This window comes from Neovison vison, chromosome 6 (genome assembly GCF_020171115.1).
Source record: "Neovison vison isolate M4711 chromosome 6, ASM_NN_V1, whole genome shotgun sequence".
Classification (NCBI taxonomy): domain Eukaryota; kingdom Metazoa; phylum Chordata; class Mammalia; order Carnivora; family Mustelidae; genus Neogale; species Neogale vison.
In genome coordinates, this window is record NC_058096.1 from 172,821,188 (window position 1) to 172,841,873 (window position 20,686).

General features: G+C 47.0%; 1 protein-coding gene across 9 annotated transcripts in view; it reads right to left on the reverse strand.

The window, feature by feature from the left end:
* The window catches only part of TTLL3 (tubulin tyrosine ligase like 3), a 29,737-nt gene extending 10,349 nt beyond the window's left edge, over window positions 1-19,388 (reverse strand). For 6 of the 9 annotated variants that reach the window (XM_044253043.1, XM_044253038.1, XM_044253037.1 and 3 more), the window contains exons 1-11: window positions 19,028-19,388; window positions 18,739-18,830; window positions 15,785-15,953; window positions 15,546-15,643; window positions 14,155-14,283; window positions 13,306-13,420; window positions 12,475-12,573; window positions 10,979-11,174; window positions 7,422-7,570; window positions 2,212-2,455; window positions 571-1,006 (exon numbers count right to left, since the gene is read on the reverse strand). In XM_044253043.1, coding sequence (XP_044108978.1) covers window positions 571-1,006; window positions 2,212-2,455; window positions 7,422-7,570; window positions 10,979-11,174; window positions 12,475-12,573; window positions 13,306-13,420; window positions 14,155-14,283; window positions 15,546-15,643; window positions 15,785-15,953; window positions 18,739-18,830; window positions 19,028-19,388 — 2,088 coding nt within the window. Of the gene's footprint in view, window positions 1-570; window positions 1,007-2,211; window positions 2,456-7,421; window positions 7,571-10,978; window positions 11,175-12,474; window positions 12,574-13,305; window positions 13,421-14,154; window positions 14,284-15,545; window positions 15,683-15,784; window positions 15,954-18,738; window positions 18,831-18,991 lie in introns of those variants that run through there. The other 3 variants (XM_044253040.1, XM_044253039.1, XM_044253045.1) reach the window with 3 other exon arrangements.
* Window positions 19,389-20,686: the final 1,298 nt, after the last annotated feature.

Sequence of the window (20,686 nt, forward strand, 5' to 3'; positions counted from 1 at the left end):
TTTCCTTCCCTTTGTTTTTGTTTCTTAAATTCCACATATGAGTGAAATCATATGGTATTTGCCTTTCTCTTACAGGCTTATTTTACTTAGCATTATACTCTCTAGCTTCATCCATGTTGTTATAAATGGCAAGATTTCATCTTTATGGCTGAATAATGTTTCACTGTATATACCACACTTTCTTTATCTTTCGATGGATGCTTAGGCTATATCCATAATTTGGCCATTGTAAATAATGCTGCAGTGAACAGAGGGTGCATATATATCCCTTCAAATTAGTGTTTTTGTATTCTTTGGGTAAATACCCAGTAGTGCAATGACAGGATCATAGGGATGATCCACACATATTAACTCATCTTCATCCTCCCAAACCCTATGAGAAAGATGGTAATGGCATCTCCATTTTACAGATGAAACGGAGGCTCAAGGGCAGAAGTGGTGTTACTGAGACAGCGTAGCAGGACCAGAACTTGAACCAGTTCTGTCCAACTGCAATGCCTTATGTTTCACTTTAGGGACGCCTGGAAAGGGGCGCAGACTCCCCAGGGTCTTGTCTGGGCTCTACCTCACCTGCTTGTAGATGAGCTCAAAGGCTCCTGTGTCACAGTTGCGGTCTAGCCGCCAGTCGATGACCACACGCAGGGTGTCAGCTTGCACACCTGCACACAGCCGGGCGGTGACAGCAGTGGAGGGGGCCATGGTGGGGCTGGCATTGATCTCGATCAGCCAGGGCTGGAAGTCCTCACCAAACACAAAGTCAGCACCGTAGAGCTCGAAGCTGGCCTTCCGACACTGCACGGTGTCCTGGGAGGTCTGTAGGGCATGGATCACAGCAGCCTTCATGCCGGGCACAATGACGGTGGACCAAGCGTCTGGCGCCCCCATCTCCTTCAGGTGGGCCTGGAACTTCTGGCTCGACCACATGTTGTCCGAGGGCAGGAGTGGGTGCCGATGGCATGAATTCTCCAGGTGCTTCTGAATGGAGTTGTTGCACAGGTGCACTGAGCTGGGGCAGAGAGCAGAAAGCTGGGGTCTGGCTCCCTGAGCCTCTCCCACCCAAATGTAGGGAGGGCAGGCAGACCCTGGAACCACCCCTGGGCCACCCCAGACCATTTACCTTGAGATGGGACTCTGTGAGGAAGGGCAAGGAGGAAAAGGCCTGGGCCCTGCTATATTCTTGCAGGGCCAGAACCAGTCTCATCCCTCTGAGGGCACTCCCTGTGGGGCCACAGAACTATGTGCTTTAGTATCAGTTAGCCCTCCCAGCGCTTGGAAGGTATTAAGGTGGGTAGGAGTGTGGGCCCTGTAGTCAACAAGACTGCTCAACACAAAAACAAAAACAAAAACAAAAAAACAAGACTGCTCAAGGCCTACCGTCACCACCGACTAGTTGTGAGATCTTTTCACCCAAGTGCTCCTTCACATCTGTAAAATGGGGGTCGTACTAGAACCCACTTCACCGGGATTTCATGAATGAGTGAGACAAAATGCATGAAGTGCTTAGCACCTGTCACATACGAAGAATTCAGTAACTGATAGCTATGAGTTTCATAATACTGCCTCCATTCTTCAGATGTGAAAAGTGAAGCCTCAATAGGTTTCACGTGACCAAAGTCACCCAGCTTAGCAGCTACAGCAATGAAATTTGAACCCAGGACTCAACAAGGATTTTTTCTCATCCCCTGAGTTAACACTGCAACTTGCCTCTCTCTTTGTATGTCTCCTGAACCCTCTTACCCTGCTCTATGTTCCTTTTTTTTTTAATAACATGTACCATCTTTAAACCTATTAGATAATTTTAATTATTATTTTCATCGCTTATCTATGAGAAACAGCATTAAAATGATGCCTTATAAGCATAAAGTATTTAACTTCACTCATTATAAAAGAGGCAAAATTAAAATAAGATAACAATTTTTGGCTTAGAATGGCAAAAATAATCAACATTGTTGGGTAGGATGCGGGCAGATCATTTTATATATGCCCAGCTTATGTGTGGGAATTGTGAACTCTTGAGAATTGGGCTCTTATTTTGGTCATTGCTCTATCCCAAGTGCTTAGAACACCCTTGGTAGGTAGCTGTTGGATGGATGGAGGACCTGACTGCCTGCAGTCTGTGTTTGGAGCCCAGTGTGGCATGGGGGATCCACCTCTTCCTTGCCAGCTCCCCAGCTAGACCAGCAGCTCAGAGAAGGTAAGGGAGAGGCTCACTTGTCAAGGTTCTTCAAAGAGAAGGGCTGTGTGGAGAAGCGGATGTAGCTGTCACGATAGAACCACACGGTAAGTGGGTTCCAGTCGGTCACCAGGAACCACTGTCTCAGGTCAAATTTGGTGCCAAAGATGAGCAGAGGCCGTTCAATATACTTCTGTACCACCCACTTGCCATCCTTCATCATCATGGGATTGCCATCTACCAGCTTCAGCATCTCCTCCAGGTGGTCCATACACATGATGCCTACGTGGGGAAACAGGGTGGTCAGAGATCAGGTCAGGCTTGGGTGAGGAGAAGGACCAGGGGACCACAAACAGCTCATCTTCAGCCCTCATTCCCATAGAACTGATAGGGCCAAGTAGGTAAGGCTGCTTCCCTCGGAACCCTGTTCCCTTTGGGAAAGCTGAGAATCTGCTGAAGATTAAAACATTTTTTTTTTTATTAACCACTTCTGTTTGACTGAAAAGTAATATATGCACAGAAAAAAATCAAACCATATTGGGCTTTTTATTTTATTTTTTTAAAAAGATTTTATTTATTTGACAGAGAGAAAGAGATCACAAGAAGGCAGAGCAGCAGGCTGGGGGCAGGGGGCGGGTAGCAGGCTCCCGGCTGAGCAGGGAGCCCGATGTGGGGCTTGATCCTGGCACCCTGAAGCTTAACCCACTGAGCCACCCAGGTGCCCCCATATTGGGCTTTTTAAAAAAACATGTGCATTTATGACTTTGATTAGTTTTTTCCCAATAATTAACAGAATATAAAATAACAAAAACAAAAAGCAGGCAGCCAACTGCTACTTCTGGGTCCAGTGTATATCCTTCCAAGTTATGGGAGCGTCTATGTGCCTCCGTTTGTTAGGATTCTATATCTAAACATGTTAAAAATTTAAAATAGTTCTTGGCCTATAGTGAGCATTCAGTAAACGTTAATTCCTACCATTATTATTAGTTATCTGTAGAATAAATATCTAGCTGTAGATTTCCTGGCTCCAGGAATATGTACATGCTTTCATTCTATACTACCCAAGATGTTCTACCAATTTGCACTCCCAGTAAAAGTGTAAGAGATTATGTATCTGCCCACATCCTACCCAACATTATTGATTATTTTGGCTATTCTTCTAAGTAGAAAATGGTTATCTTATTTTATCTCTTTTATAACAAGTGACATTAAGTATCTTATATATATAAAGCATCATTTTAATACTGATAATGATCAGAGTCATGTTGCAAACGTACATATTCGCAAATCAATCTCATTCCTTCATTCTTTGGTCCCCAAAGCAGCCCAATCACCTGCTAATGGCACAGAATAACCTGTGCCTTGTTCCCAAGCCAGATCCTTTCTCAAATGGCCAGAGTCATCACCAAGATTCCCAAGAATAGGATGCCTTGCATAACAAAAATTAAGGCTGTTCATATCCTTAGACACAGCAATTTTATTTTTAGAAATATATCCTAAGGAAATGAAAGGCCACAAAGATGTCTGCATAGGATGCTGATGATAGTTTTGCTTGTTAACAGCAATTAGTCAGTAAACAAACAAACAGGGGGAAAAACTGGCTGCCATCTAAATATCCATCAGAAATGAATTAGGTAAATCCATGACAGTATATATAAATAAGAGTGGAGTATGCAGCTGTAGAACAGAATGAGATAAGACAGCACATACTGTTCTTTAATATAATATCCCAAACTAAACACCACTGATCTACTATATTATAAATTAGAATAGGGGTTACCATTGTGGGGGTACATAGAGATGGGAAGGGGCTTCGAAGGGTCCCTCTAAGGTATAGGTAATATTTTATTTCATGATCTGGTTCTTATTTTCACAAGTGTGTTCACTTTGTGATAATTTGTTGAGTTGTATATTTACACATGTATATACCCTTTTCAATGGAGTATCACATACACATTTCAGCTTTTCTTTTTTTTTTAAATATTTTATTTATTTATTTGACAGAGAGAGATCACAAGTAGGCAGAGAGGCAGGCAGAGAGAGAGAGAGGAGGAAGCAGGCTTCCCACTGAGCAGAGAGCCCAATGCGGGGCTCGATCCCAGGACCCTGGGATCATGACCTGAGCCGAAGGCAGAGGCTTTAACCCTCTGAGCCACCCAGGCGCCCCCATTTCAGCTTTTCTTAAGAACCAGAGATAGGGACGCCTGGGTGGCTCAGTTGGTTGGACGACTGCCTTCGGCTCAGGGCGTGATCCTGGAGTCCCGGGATCGAGTCCCACATCAGGCTCCCAGCTCCATGGGGAGTCTGCTTCGCTCTCTGACCTTCTCCTCGCTCATGCTCTCTCTCACTGTCTCTCTCTCTCTCTCAAATAAATAAATAAATAAATAAATCTTTAAAAAAAAAAAAAAAAAGAACCAGAGATAGATGGGGCGCCTGGGTGGCTCAGTGGGTTAAGCCGCTGCCTTCGGCTCAGGTCATGATCTCAGGGTCCTGGGATCGAGTCCTGCATAGGGCTCTCTGCTCAGCAGGGAGCCTGCTTCCCTCTCTCTCTCTCTCTCTATCTCTCTCTACCAGCCTCTCCATCTACTTGTGATTTCTCTCTGTCAAATAAATAAATAAGGGGTGCCTGGGTGGCTCAGTGGGTTAAGCTGCTGCCTTCGGCTCGGGTCATGATCTCGGGGTCCTGGGATCGAGTCCCGCATCGGGCTCTCTGCTCGGCAGGAAGCCTGCTTCCTCCTCTCTCTCTCTCTGCCTGCCTCTCTGCCTACTTGTGATCTCTCTCTGTCAAATAAATAAATAAAATCTTTAAAAAAAAATAATAAATTAATAAATAAATAAAATCTTTAAAAAAAAAAAAAACCAGAGATAGAATGTTGAAATTTGGTACAATATACATAGGGATTCACTGTGTTACTCTCTCTAGTTTTGTGTATTTTGAAAATGTCCATGGGAAACCTGTGTGGCTCAGTTGGTTGAGCATCTGACTCTTGGTTTCAGCTCAGGTCATGATCTCAAGTGTTGTGTGATAGAGCCCCGTGTTGGCCCCACACTAAGCAGAGAGTCAGCCTGAAGATTCTCTCCCTCTGCCCTACCATTCCATTCGCAAGTGCACAGCTCGCTCTCTCTCTCTCTCTCAAACAAATCTTTTTATTTTAAGAGTTATTTATTTATTTGACAGATAGACAGACAGGGAACACAAGTGGGGGAGTGTGAGAGGGAGAAGCAGGCTTCCCGTTGAGCAGGGAGCACAATGTGGGACCTGGGATCATGACCTGAGCTGAAGGCAGACACTTAATGGCTGAGCCACCGAGGTGCCCCTCAAATAAATAATCTTTAAAAACAAAAAAAAAAGAAAAAAGGAAGAGTACCCATAACAATAAGTTAAAAACAGGAAAAAAAAAAAGAAAAGAAAAAGACAGATCTAGATGTACTGAAATGAACTGATCTCTAAGATCTATTGTTAAGAAAAAGAAAAGTGCAAAAAAGAAATGAGTAATACTAACTGATATGGAAAGATAGAAGTGAGAAAAGGCTACAGAATAATATATGTTGTTTAAAATAAAACACACAGCAGGTGCCTGGGTGGCTCAGTTGGTTAAGCGTCTGCCTTCAGCTCAGGTCCTGATTTTAGGGTCCGGGGATCAAGTGCCGTGTCAGGTTCCCCACTTGGCAGGAAGTCTGCTTCTCCCACTCCCCCTGCTTGTACTCTCTCTCATGCTCTCTCTTTCAAAGAAATAAAAATCTTAAACTAAAACACACACATACACATAACCCTTTCCATCTCTCTCCTCAAATGCATAGAAGAAAGTAAAGAAACACACTCAACAGTTAATAGTAGTTATCTCAGTAAAACTAAGAGTGGCTTTTGCTTTTTTCTTTCTACTTTCCTGTATTTTCTGATCTTTTTTTCTTTTATTTTCTTTTGGAGAGCAAGCGAGTGCTCGCATGCACACGCCAGAGGCCAGAGTGGGATGGGGAGATGGAGGTAGGGTAGAGGGAGAGGGAGATAGAGGATCTTAAGCAGGTTCCCTGCTAAGCACAGAGCCCAGTGCAGGGCCTGATCTTATGACTGAGCCACTCAGGCATCCCCATTCTTTCTTTTTTTTTATTTTTTTTTAAAAGATTTTATTTATTTGACAGAGAGAGATCACAAGTAGGCAGAGAGGCAGGCAGAGAGAGAGGGGGGAAAGCAGGCTCCCCACCGAGCAGAGAGCCCAATGTGGGGCTCAATCCCAGGACCCTGAGATCATGACCTGAGCCGAAGGCAGAGGCTTAACCCACTGAGCCACCCAGGTGCCCCCTTTCTTTTTTTTTTTAAATAATAAATGCATATTTTCATAACTAGAAGAAAACCACACAAATATTTTCAAGATAGGAAAAGAAAAGACCAACATGATGATTTTGAAGTGACATCCCCAAATGTCTCAGTGTCTGGACCTTTCACTTGGACATGAACCAATTCATCCAAAAATAGTATTTGGAAGAATCTGGAACTCTGTTTTCCACATCTTGTGAGTCCTTAACCAGATTTTTCAGGCTGGGCTAGTGCAGCACCCCAGCTTGCTGGCTCTCCTGTTATAACTCCTCCCATTGGGCTGAGCAGCCAGAATAATAGCTAAAAATAATAGCACTGACATAGCAGTTACTATGGAAAAGCACATATTATACTTAGTTAAAACTAGGTAATACTAGTTCCATTTACCAAATGATGAAATGAGGTAGAGAAGAAGTTAACTATCCTGCCCAAAGTCTTACAGATAGTAGGAGGCAAAGTCTGGACTTGACCTGATGTAGTCTGGCTCTCAGCATCCATATCCTTAATACTATGCTACTTCACAAGGATGCACTGGTCAAATCAGAGAGCCCTTAGATGATGGGCTACAAGTATCACCAGACCCACTTAAAGCATTAACCCAACTCTGACAGCAGGAGAGGAGATGACAATATCATCACAGCAGCCAACATTTATGGGGTGATTACTCTGTGTCAGGGACCATGCTGAGCTTTAGACACACCACCTCATTTAATCCTCACCTCACAGATTATGATCATCCCTCACAGGTGAAGGAACTGAGATTCAGAGAAGTGATGTAACTTGTTCAAGGTCACACAGCGTGTTAGTAGCAAAGCTGGGATTCAAACCTATGCAATTTGGCCCCAATACAGCCTGCATTATTAACCTCCCTGGCCTCTAGTTGGATAGGCAGGCCGTAGGGCACTGGTGTAGGAAGCAGGGGCTTACTCCCACCTCGTCCTCGGGACTTGGCTCCCGGCTTCACGATCCAGATGTTGCGATCTCCTTCCATGTCCATCTGGGGCACCACAGCCCGCAGCCGCTGCAGGATGTCCTCACAGCGCTGGACCTGAGCGTCAAGGTGCCTGAGTTCTGCCCCCTCGCTGTGGGGAGATGATGGGACATGGGCAGGGCTGAGTCTGGGGGCAGTCTGGTGGACAAGGCAAGAGGAGACAAGAGCCCAACCCCCGGCCATGGTCCAAGCCAGGGTCACACCTTTCCCTAACAGATGCAGATAGGTCTCCTCTAAACCTTCATCCCACCTTCAAGCTGTCCCGCAAATTCTAACCAGCCCAGGGAGCCATCTGAGAGTGCTGAAATAGAAGAGACAGGGAACATTCCACATTTCACATGCTGTCCCACTCCACCATCTGTCACCTCCCTTCTATTACCATAAAACTGCCTTTTGGCAGAATTTAATCACTATCTGCCAGGCATGGTGCTAGGAGCTTCACATACATCATCACTAACCCTCCCTATGGCCCTGCCAAGGAGGCATTACTGGTCCCATTTTGGAGAAGTGTCAACTGAAGCTGGAGAGGTTCAGAGATTCGTTCAAGGCCACATACTGAGTTTAGTGGCTGAGCCAGGATGCAAACTCTGTCCTGCCTGATTCCTCCAACCATAGGTACTTTTTGGGGTTCATTTCCCCTCCAAATCTGGACTGACAACTGGTTGATAGGTGGATCCTTTCCTGTTCTAATTCTTTCCAAGCACATCTGTATCACACAGCCCCTTGCCTTGTCTCTCTTCTCATCACTTACCACCCACACCTATGCTTATTTGGCTGCTGTCTGTCTCCCTTCACTAGAGTCTAAGCTCCAGAAGAGTAGGAACATTGGTTAGCATTTCCCTTCCCCCAGCAGTATACTGTTACGTGCTCCCGATGAAGTCTGTTGGCTGGATGAATGGTTGCCTGCCTCAGCACTGGGCTGTCAGATAAAGGTTCATGGACAAAGAGGGACTCTGTTCCCTACAGGACACAAATGTCCTGACCCAAACTAAGTCATGGAATATCCTAGATGGCAGCCTCATCCACACCCTCCCATTCCTCTCCCTCTGACTGAATAGGCAGGAAGCTTCTACTCGATGCTAATCCCCCTTCACATCTTAGCCTTAAGAATGTTCCAGCACGAAGAACTTCCAGTTCTTTTTTTTTTTTTTTAAGATTTTATTTATTTATTTGACAGAGAGAGATCACAAGCAGGCAGAGAGGCAGGCAGAGAGAGGGGAAAGCAGGCTCCCCGCTGAGCAGAAAGCCCGATGTGGGGCCTGATCCCAGACCCTGAGATCATGACCTGAGCCGAAGGCAGAGGCTTAAACCACTGAGCCACCCAGGTGCCCCAAGAACTTCCAGTTCTTATACTAAGGAGGCAGCAGCACCCAGTGGGGCAGCACCAGAACCAGTGACAGCAGCCAGATGGAGGGGGACTTGTTAAGGGCTCTTAGGAATACTCGCACCTAAGCCCTGACCCTTCGATTTCCAAAGGGTTTGCTGGAAACCTTTCTGTGGGCCATGACATAGAGAATCTACTCAGTAAATCTGTGATTTGGCCCAGGAAACTGTCATATGAGGATGGCAGGTGTATGTGCAATTTGAAAAAATACATAAGATATGACAATGTGATTTTTTTATTTAACAACAATGAAAATAAGCAATCGGTATGTTTGTGGGAAGTCAATCTTGATAAAAACCTGACTGGTGAGTCATGGATTTGTTTCAAAAGTGAAAACACAGCAGTAAATATTGAATGAATTAACAAAAACTAATCATCTATAACTTCTGTGAGTGAATCACTTAACACTATACATGTCATATGATGTAATTTTAAAAAATTTTTTAAAGATTTTATTTACTTATTTGACAGAGAGAGACTGAGAGAGCACAAGCAGGAAGAGCAGCAGAGGCAGAGGGGAAAGCAGACTCCCTGCTGAGCAAGGAGCCCAATGTGGGACTCTATCCCAGGACCCTAGGATCATGACCCAAGCTGAAGGCAGACGCTTCACCAACTGAGCCACCCAGGTGCCCCTAAAAACTATGTTTGACAAATGTTCCCAAAGCAAAAAATTTTTTTTTCAAGTAAGCTTTGTGCTCACCGTGGGGCTTGAACTCACAACCCCAAGACCAAGAGTCACATGCTCTAGCAACTAAGCCAGCCAGGCATCCTTATAAGATGTAGTATTTTATGTATCCCGACTTTTGAGAAGTGCCTATGGCCCTCTAGAACTTGGCCCCCCATCTACAACTACAAAGGACTCGTGTTCTTTACACCTAATGTTCTAACTCAGTCTTGTAATTCTTAGTTTAAGAAGGGTAGCTTTTCTGGTATTTTTCTGATAGCTAAGGGGAAACTATAGGGTCATCTAGTTTTTAATTTCTAACATTTAAAAAGATACAAATGAATTATTTATCAATGATGCAGATTTGCTCAGCATGTCATTCATTCAAAGTTCACTTATCAGTTCTTTAGTCTCCCCTATCAAAATCAGCAAGTCTGCCCATTCCTTCCTATTATTACCGCAGCTGAGGCCCTTAGCATTCCCACCTGGTTTGCCACTAGCCTCCCCACTTGGCTGTTTATCCCCTTGAGGGCAGGGATTATACTTTATTTCTGGAGCCTGGCACCATGCTGGGCATATAGGAAGTGCTCAATAAATGCTGGATGTTCTCTTGCCTTCTGAGCACTTCTTCCCTTCTCTCTCCTGCACACCTCTGCTAAATGGAATCCCAGTCTCAATTCCCTTCCTCTGATCAAGAACCTTTTCCCAGAGTGTCTTCTGAAAATATAGTCCCTCAGGATGCCTGTGGAGAGGTGGGGGGTGGAGGGGGGTCACATAATAACATATACTGTACCCGTATCTCTCTTGGAGGTTAACACCACCCATAGGTTCTGGTAAGTCTTGCATCAAGGAATTAATTAACTTTGCTTAACCCAATGTGTTCCAAATGCAATGGACCACAAAAGTCTTTCTTTCATAAAATTGATTTCTGTCCTGCAGAACTAAGTATCCCATGCAACACACTTTGGGAAACACTGGCCTCCAGAATAAAACCCAAACAACTTAATAGATCCTCATTTTGTGAGTAAATACTGAGTCTATGCAGAGCACATAACATAGATTATCCTGTCTAATCCTACCTTTGAGTCAGACATTATTTTAAAATCTATTTTCCATGTGCAAAGTAAAGCTCAGAAAGATTAGTGATGTTGCCAAGGTCAAAGAGCTTGGAAGCTGCCAAGTCAGGACTATCTGATAGGGCTGGCCATGATCTTAGTCATTATGCTAAACTGAGATTCAGGAAGAATCTCAGAAGAATCTTAGAAGAATCTACCATGAAGGCAGTGGGATTCCCTGAGAGTTCTTGAGCAGAAGCAGCAGGGCAAACAAAAGGGGTAGGTCTGTGGAAGAGAGAGGGGCTATACTACATATGCATCAGCTCAGAATGCAGAAGCCCTGAGAACAAGGGGAACCAGCCCGCAGCCCACTGTCCCAGCGGCAGAGGTACTCACTGAACCACTTGGTAGTAGCGCTGGAGGAAGATGGACCAGCCCTCAGGGCTGAGGTACAGCGGCGCCCCCAGGTCCTTGTCGATGTCCATGTGAGCCAGGTTGCTAAGGTGCTCTTCACAGGCACACAGAGCCTCGTCCACAAACTCTGGGGACACCATCACTGGCTTTTTCTCCTGTTTCTTGGGCTGCTTGTCTCCTGAAGATAGGAAGGGACCTGTCACTAACCGACAGACAAGGCATAGAACATGACACATGCCACAGCCCCCTCTGCTCCAAGGCCTGTCATTTACACGAGGCCTTACCTTGCATACACCTGAGGCTCAGCACACACCTGTATCTCCTACTGTCCTGGGACCTGTCACTTACCTGAGGTTTTCTTCTAAATTCCCCCGTGACCCTAGTACTCACCCTTGGCCCTCACTGTCCCAGGGCCTGTCATCCACTTGAGGTTCCACCCTAAATATCCCAGAGCTTCTCAGCCCCTGTAGCCCCAGCACACACCTGCCCTGCAGCCTCTCTGTTCCTGGGACCTCTGACACACCTGAGGCCCTTGTGTCCCTGATCCTGGCACACAACAGTCTTCTTTGTACCTGACACACCCAGGAGATAGCAATGGAGAGGTCTCTCTCTGGAAGAGGCAGGATTTTCCTCCATCCAGTAGAGCTGTCCCTTATTTCCCCTGACACCATGGCCCTTGGATTACAGGATGGGAACTCTGAGGTAGGAGCTAAGTTCAGAGACAGAAAGGGAGAGCAAGCAATGGGTTGGGACAACATGCAGTAGGGGATTCTGTGTCCCCCTTCACAAGGCACAAGGGGTCCTCAGGCCACGTGAAACTACATGGTTCCACTACTTCTTCCTCCTCAGAGATGTGAGCTCCCCACAGCCAGGGATGGACCATGTCTTCTTAGTCTGTCCTCTCCATAGTGCTCAGCCACATGCCAGGCCCATGGAGGGCTGAATGATGCAAAGGATTGATTAACAAATGAATCAGAAGACAAAAAAAAAAAAAAAAGACAAGTGGGAGGGTGGCTGGGAGAAGAGATGAATGGGTGGGCTGGAAGATACATGGGCAGTGGATAGGAGAATCCCTAAAAGCAGTGGGACAGATGGGTAGGTGGATTTGTGGGAGGGTAGGTAGAAAGATGGAGGAGTAGACAGATTCATGAGGAGTGTGGAGTGTGGAGCTGAGAGAAGGTATGTGAATGAAGAGATCAATAGTAGGGGGATAGGTGAGGTGATGGGTGACTGGATGGATGGATGGCGAGGGGTGAATGCGAGCCGAGTGGGTAGGAATAGGTGAATAGGAAGTTAGATGGATGAGTAGATGGATGGACGGACAATTGGGGGGAAGAGGTAGGTGTAGGGATGGGTGGGTGGGAAGGGGTGATGGAAGAGATCATTGTGGCTAATACAGATAGATGTATACATAAACAGGTGGATGGGTGAGAAGATAAAAATAATAGGTGGGGAGTGAGGGTAACTGTAGTACTTGCCTGGGGCCTCTTCCTCTTCTGCCTGGATAGAGTATGACTTCCATTCGGACTTTACCACCAGCTTGAGAACGTTGCGGGCAGCTGTCAGCCAGAAGTCCTCTGCTCCCAGGGCAGGGGATACCCTGCTCAGCCCCTAGGCTCGAAGCCTGTTCTGGTTCCGGAACCTGATCATAGCCTGCCCCATTTTGGATCCGGAACCTAACTACCTTCTGACTCTACACTCTGGGGTTAGAACCTGGCTCCTGTTCAGTTGTAGAACCAGGCCTAGAATCTGACATGGCTCATATTCTGCCTTCAGAATCTTGCCTGAACCTGTTGTCTCATTTCCCCCTTCTGTTCCTGATCCACTTTTGATAACTTATTCTAGCCTGAGAACCAGACCTGAGCATAAAAACTATGTCAGGTTTGGAGATGAATTTAGACCTAATATCTAATCTGTACACAAATTCTGACCTGAATTTTAGAATGGAAACTCTTCCACCTTTAGGAACCCAAAGTTTAGACCCTTTTCTAGATTTGGAACCCAGTCTAGCCAGTGGAATTTGACATAGGCCTGGAACATACTGTGGGCTCCAAACTCAATCCATTGACCAACTTTTAGAACCTGCTTTAGGATGCAGTCTAAGCTATCTAAGCTCTTCTGGAGGTCTGGATTGACCAAGCTAGATAGTTCCTTAAGGGAGGCATATTAGGGTAGGGTAGGGGACGGAGGAGGAAATCTGCTGGGTTTGATGAGGGCATAAAGAGAGGCTCTCTGCTCTCTAACGTGAACACGTTTTAGCCCTCATGCTTTGGCCTGGGACTCCAGGCGTGGGGCTGGCTTCTCCTTACCTATGAAGGCCTTTTTGTCATCCTCAGCCCCCAGGCGGTAGCAGCGTGGAAAGAAGGAGTCAGCATCAGCCTCATCAAACCACGGCAAATTCCGGAGATTGAGACATAGACCCACCTATGGAGTTAGCTGCTGAGGGGGCATAGTGGGATTTGCCCAGACACCTCCAAGGGACTCCCCACATTCAGTACACACCCAGACAGCTCAGGGAGACTCTGCTTGAGTGTTCTCAGAGCCTCTGCCACACTTGCTAGGCCTGACTCACTCATATCCGTCTCCATGTATATGCCCACGCAGTTTGCCCTACCAAGAATGCCCCACACCCCTCCTATCCATCCTTTCACATTTTTAAAGAACTGCCTCCTCTGGAAAGCCTCCCCAGCCCACAACAATAACATAATAGCATGTTCCAATAATAAAGCCCTTCATTCTTGCCACAACCCTATAAGGTAAGTCCTACTGGTGTTCTCATTTAAAGACAAGGAAACTGAGGCCAGAAGTAAAGTCACTTGTTAATAAACCCAGATGGGACAGAATGGATCCAGCAGCCAGATATCCCTTGCTTAGGTGGTAAGGGCTCTATTGTTTACGGTCATTAGACTTGGTGTTTTTCTGGCTCCAGAATCTATTTGGATCCTGGAGTCTATTTTAATCATTATGTCTACATGTGCCAGATATGCTGCAGGGTGTGGATTCGAACTCAGGCTGCCTGATTCCAAATCCCACTGAATCATATACCTCTCTGCATCCTGAGAACTCTCTTTTCCTGACAAGGAAAGCAGGCAGTGGCGTTGTCAGCCCAAGGGCTAATGGGTTAGAAGCTGCCATGCCCACTCCTCTGGGGAACCCACCTTTGTGGTAAAGGAGCCAGCCCGGGCATAGTGGTTTATCATTTGATCCTTGGAGAGGAAGCGACAGTCGAGCACATCCCGCCGAGTGGTCCAGATGAAATAGGGAACCTCATTCCGAACCATGCGGGACTAAGGAGAGCCAAGGAGACAGGGGAGGCTGGGGTGGGCAGCCCAGGGCCTGAGGAAACTGCTCCCCGGCCTGTTGAGTAGGGTGGGAGTATGGAAGGAGAAGATGCTTCCGAGGTGGCCTCTAGCCCACACCCCATCTTTATGTGTTAAGAAGACATCTCTTCCTCCAGAGCACACACTTGTGAGCAGAAAAGAGGCTGACTTACAGAACTCGTTTTGGCCAGGTGCCCCTACACAGTGACTAAGCCACACAACTGAATGCCGCCCCTTTGTTTTGGCCCATGGCTATCAGTGACTTGCTCAGTGGCAGGACAGTGACTCCAGGCTGATGGGCACATGTGACAAAGGTTCTCTCAGGGTTCTTCCACCCCTCTCATTCCCACAGCTCTGGGAGGTAGGGTTACTCACAGGCAATGACATTACATGCCAGGCCCTGTTCTAAGTGCTTTTCTTCCTTTCTTTTAAATGCTTTATTTTTTTTTAAAGATTTTATTTATTTATTTGACAGGCAAGGATCACAAGTGGGCAGGGAGGCAGGCAGAGAGCAGGGGGCAGGCAGGCTCCCTCCTGAACAGAGAGCCCGATGCAGGGCTTGATCCCAGGACCCTGAGATCATGACCTGAGCCGAAGGCAGAGTTTAACCCAAAGAGCCACCCAGGCAACCCTCCTTTTAAGTGCTTTTGACATCAATTCACTTAATCCTCAGCACAAAGTAGGTGCTCATATTATTCCCTTTCACAGATAAGGGAATTGAGGCACTGGGAGGGCAGGTGACTTGTCCAAGAGCCCACACAGCTGAGCCATATAAAATTGCCAGTGTACAGTCTTTTCTGACATACAAAAATGGCAATTTGGTATGTTCAGCTTAGTAAGTGGTGGTGCCAAGATCCAAAGTTAAGTGTCCTCACTTTGATACAGAGGTGTCCTCACCTCCACATCATCACATCAGCCCTTTCAGAGCTTTTTAAGCCCTTCCTTCCAGCCTTCACTTGCCAAGGGCAGAGGAAGGATGTGAAATATAGGGTTTTATTTAGAAGGGGGAATTACCAGGTGTGGAGGTTATGCTAGCTTCTGGTATAACCTAGCAGGATTCTGATCCCAGGCCAGCCTTGTCTGAGCTCCACTCAGTGGTGAGGGCCCCTCACCACTCTCCTGGCCCATCCAGGCTTTATAGAAGCAATCCGTTTTTAGTGCGGAAAATGAGGACCAGAGAACTCCTCACCCCCTCAGCCCCTCCCTACCAGCCCCCCAGGGGCCCTCACCATCAGAGCATGTGTCCCATCTAGGTCATCAAATTCCAGGAAATCATCAAAGTCAAACAGCTGCGGTGGCCGGAATGCCTCGTCCTCTTCTTCATCCTCTGTGGATGTAGAGCCCCGGCCTGGTGAGGCTCCTGTCCCTGCCCCATAGACCCATACCAAAGTCTCAACCCTGGGAGAGCAAGAACCAAAGGAAAGGGACTCAGGAGGGGCATCCTGTAGAAAGGGAGGGAATTGCTTACCATCCTCAGTGGCGTCACTGTCACCGATTACCGAGCTATCCAGATCCTTCTGGGGTGGTGGCAGAACGGTGCCCGAGTGATGGACCATCTTCTTCTCCACCCAGCCTCTCCGGCGCAAGAGGCACCGTATCACTGGGTAGCGCCCTTGGATCATAAAGATCTTTTTCTGCTGTAAGGTGAGAGAAGGACACTTGGTCAGTATCATCCAAGCTCCAGACCATGGGATATAGTGGTGAACAAGTTCTGGTTTCTGCCTTCAGGAAATTTTTACGTTCCAACAGGGAAGATAGATTATAACCAAACAGGGAAAATAAACACGAATAGTTAATAGTTATAATGGTAAGAGCTAACACTTATTGTGTACCTACTGTACACTGCATAGTTTATATATACTACTAACAATGATATGTATTTTTTATTATTTTTTAAAAAGATTTTATTTATTTATTTGACAGTGAGAGAGGGAATACAAGCAGGGGGAGTGGGAGAGGGATAAGCAGGCTTCTCACTGATCAAGGAGCCCGATGTGTGGCTCAATCCCACGACCCTGGGATCATGACCTGAGCCGAAGGCAGACGCTTAACGACTGAGCCACCCAGGCACTTCAATAATATGTATTTTTTTTAAAGATTTATTTATTTGAGGGGCGCCTGGGTGGCTCAATGGGTTAAAGCCTCTGCCTTCAGCTCAGGTCATGATCCCAGAGTCCTGGGATCGAGCCCCGCGTCGGGCTCTCTGCTCAGCAGGGAGCCTGCTTCCTCTTCTCTCTCTGCCTGCTTCTCTGCCTACTTGAGATCTCCCTCTCTCTATCAAATAAATAAATAAAATCTTTTAAAAATTTTATTTATTTGAGAGAGACAGAGACAGAGAAAGCATGAGCAGGGGGTACAGAGGGAAAGGGAAAGAATCCCAAGCAGACTCTGCACTGAGTCTGAAGCCCAATGTGGGGTTCAGTCTCACGACACTGAGATCATGACCTGAGCTGAAACCAAGAGTTGGACACTTAACTGAATGCACCACCCAGGTGCCCCCATAATATGTATTTTTTTAAGGATTTTATTTATTTATTTGACAGACAGAGATCATAAGTAGGCAGAGAAAGAGGGGGAAGCAGGCTCCCTGCTGAGCAGAGAGCCCGATGCGGGGCTCAATCCCAGGACCCTGAGATCATGACCTGAGCTGAAGGCAGAGGCTTTAACCCACTAAGCCACCCAGGCGCCCCTAATATGTATTTTTAATAGGTGCTATTTCCCCATTTAACTTATTATAAAACAGAGGCATAGAGAGGTTGAGTAGTTTGGCTACACAGTAATTAAGTGAAAAAGCAAGGACTAAAATCCAGATTGGGTTGCTCCCACAACTGGATACTTAATGGGGACTCACAATAAAAGTACATACATGGGAAGGGTAAAAAGCAACCAGGAGTATAGAGTTGGACAAATGGCAGTTCCGGCAGAGGGAAAAGCATGTGCAAAGATCTTGAGTCTTTGAGGTCAGAAGAAATTGGAAGGAAGCCAGTGAGAATGGGGTGTGAAAAACAAGGGGACAACTGAGGAAGCTGGTAGCAGCTAGACTGTGGAAGGCCTTGTAGGCCTTGAACAGACTGGGATTTTATATTAAGAGCAGCATGAAGCAGGGAGAAGGGTTAGAAAGCTGTTACAAGGCAGCCTGGGTGGCTCAGTGGGTTAAGCCGCTGCCTTCCGCTCAGGTCATGATCTCAGGGTCCTGGGATCGAGTCCCGCATCGCGCTCTCTGCTGAGCAGGGGGCCTGCTTCCCTCTCTTTCTGCCTGCCTCTCTGTCTACTTGTGATCTCTCTCTGTCGAATAAATAAATAAAATCTTTAAAAAAAAAAAAAAGAAAGCTGTTACAAAATTAAATAAATTAAATAAAAATAAATAAATTAAATAAAATTAAATAAATAAGATAAAAACAAATAAAATTAAATAAAATAAAAGGCTGTTTTGATTTGTGCAGGAGAAAAACCTCAATAGCTAAAATGAGGGTGAAAATGTGGAGAATGTGACAGAGTAGAGACTTGTTTTGGAAATAGAGATGACTGGTTTTGCTGATGGAATTAGATGTGTAGAAGGTGAACAGAGTGCCTGGCTGGCTCAGTCAATATAGTATGTGACTCTCGATCTTGGGATTGTGAGTTCAAGCCCCATGCTGGGCATAGAGGTTACTTTAAAAAAAAAAAAATCATGACTGTCTAGATGTGTGGGTGAATGGACAGAAAGACCATATTTCCAACTTGAGCAACTGGTTGATGAGGAAAATGGGAGATTAGGGAGAATGACAGATTTAGGCAGGAAAATCAAAAGTATGGTTTGAAGCATAGGTTTGGAATGGTTCTAAGTTCTCTCTGGGTGAAGATATCAAGTAGGGGGCTAGATCTAAGGAATGTGTAGTTAATGGAGAGACTGGGCTGGAAGGGGCACCTAGAGGGCACAGCACATTTACTGGACTCACAGTCAAGAGACAGGTGTGGGGAGGGATCCAGGAAAGCTCCAAGGATCCTTCAAAGGCAACTATAAAGCAGCAGGCAGGGAGGGAGAAAGGAAAACTAGGTGTATGCAGACAGCCAAGGGGTAAGGGTATGTAAGGCAATAATGTAGAGTGACACGAGGTACCAGACCGAAATTAGGGCAGAAAAGGGGCTGCTGGATTTGCCTCCTTGGAGGTCATGAGTGACCTTGACTAGCGTGGTTCCCCATGGTAATGGGAAAGGCTAGGAACCAGAGTGGTAAAAGCTGAAGGGGTGAATGCCAGTTGAAGAAGTTACACAATTCCGCCAGAAAGGGTACTGAAAACTTTGGAATATTTTAAGATGGGTGTGGGATCAAGGTTTTTGGTTTTCTCTGTTTTTAAAGGATGTAAGAAGACAGTTCAGGGAGGCAGGCTAAGCCACTCTGCGGGCCCTTTCAAGACACCACCACCCCCGGCCCCCTCCAACCTTGACAGCTCTCTCCACGTGGATTCTGGCGTTTCTGAGCCGGCCCATGTGGTGAGATGACTTGGAGAATCCTCGCCAGAGGACAAGGGAACCTGCAGAAAGATGCAGAGTAGGGATGGGGCAGGCTGGAGGCTGAGCCTAGAGTCTCTCCCGGCCTCCGATGACCACAATCCTTTCTCCGCTCTTCATCCGGAGCCCACACTCTCCGACCTCTTATTCCCTCCAACCCAAGTCTTCTTTTTCTTGCAACCACCTCCGGCCACGATGGGCGGGCTGCAACGGGCCTCACCGTCCGGCGACTGGCCATAATCTGGAGCCGGGGTGTGCAGGGACCCCAGGGGGCAGAGATCCGCGGCGTTCTGGGCGTGGGTGCCTTGGGCCTGAGACTCGAAGGCGTGGCCTAGGCGGCGGGCAGAGGCTAGGCTGCGGGCCCGGCGTTTACCTCCTGCGCGAACCCCCTCGGGACAGGCAGAGGCGGGCCCCGGCCAAGGCAGCGGGTCGGCAGGCGGGAACTCGGAGTGGCACGCCCAGGGCCATGGGGCTGGGGAACTGGTGCGGCCGCCCTCTTGACGGTACCAGGCGGCGGCACCCTGATGTGCGACCCCCAGCTCCCCCGCGCTCAGGAGCAGCGGCGCGCCGGGGCCCTGCATGCGCCCCTCGCTGCGCGCGCCCCCGCCCCCAGCGCGTGAGAGCCCTCCTCCCCCTCTGCGCGCCGCCTCTTCTCCGGGTAGCAGGGCCCTCCGTTCCGAGGCCCCGCCTCCTGTTTGCTGTTGCCCAGGAAACCATTCCCTTGGCACAATCGGGGAGTGGGTTCGGGTACTCCCTCCAGCGGGCTTAAATCCGGACCGCTAAGCAATGGTACCTAAGGTGGAAGCGTGGAGCACTGTGCTGCCAGTTAATTTCAGCATCATGGTTCCTGTGGCTTGAGTCATTCCACCCTATTTATGGAGAGCAACCGTGCTAGGCAGTGGGCTAGGGGCTGGAGACTAGAAGCTAGAAATGATCCCTGACCTCATGTTGCTTACAGCCCAGTGGAGGGGAGACAAAAAAGCAAGCAACAAAGGAATAAAAGAGCTGTAGGTAAGGGCAATGAACAAGCAGCAAACCAACCAGAAAAGGGACATACTTAAGAAAAAAATGCCCTTTCTGAAGAGGTGACATTTAGGCTGAAGCCTATGCAAAGGAGCTCAGAAATTGGCTAGTGAAGAGGGGTAGGAATATCAATCCAGACAGGAAAGTCTCAGCAACACCCCTGAGAAGGGTAAGAATCCTTCCCTGGAACTAAGAGGTAGGCAGTGTGGCTGGAGCCTAGGAAGGGTGCACTAGATCTGCAGGGCCTGGCGGATGGGCCTAGGGTAAGGTTCCTTGGGGCTGATCTGAAAACCAGGGCAGTGTATAGGGGAAACAATGAGAAAGTAGAGTGCAGCACACTCCCCCTGCCCTCCATAACTAAAAATAGAAAAACAGATTGCTTGAGCCAACTGCAGAAAAATATAACGGAACAGTTAGGTGCAGCCCTCAAGACAGCAAAGACTGTAAGTAAACTTTTTGGAGGCAGTAGCAAAGTATGATCTTCCAAAGTCATAGGTAACATAAAGCTCCAAAATGTTAATTTGCCTAAAATCACACAGCAGAGCCAGCACTGGAATTCAGTTCTGACCGCAAAATCCCACTCTTCAACATAGACATTATTTAACATAACTATATATTACCACTCAGGTAATGGGTCATAAAAGCACCCTAAGAACAATTTGAGGTGCAAATTCCAGCAGTGCTCATTCAAGCAGAGTGCAGGTAAGAAAGTACTCTTGTCTGAGAACCCAGCTTTGTTATCGGGTAGATCTGCCAGTAGAGTGAGGGTGGGTCCTCAACCTCCCTGTCCAGCCAATCTCAATCTGAGATCGCTCTTCTCAACTCCTGACCACACCTTGTTGGAGACTGGGCTTCC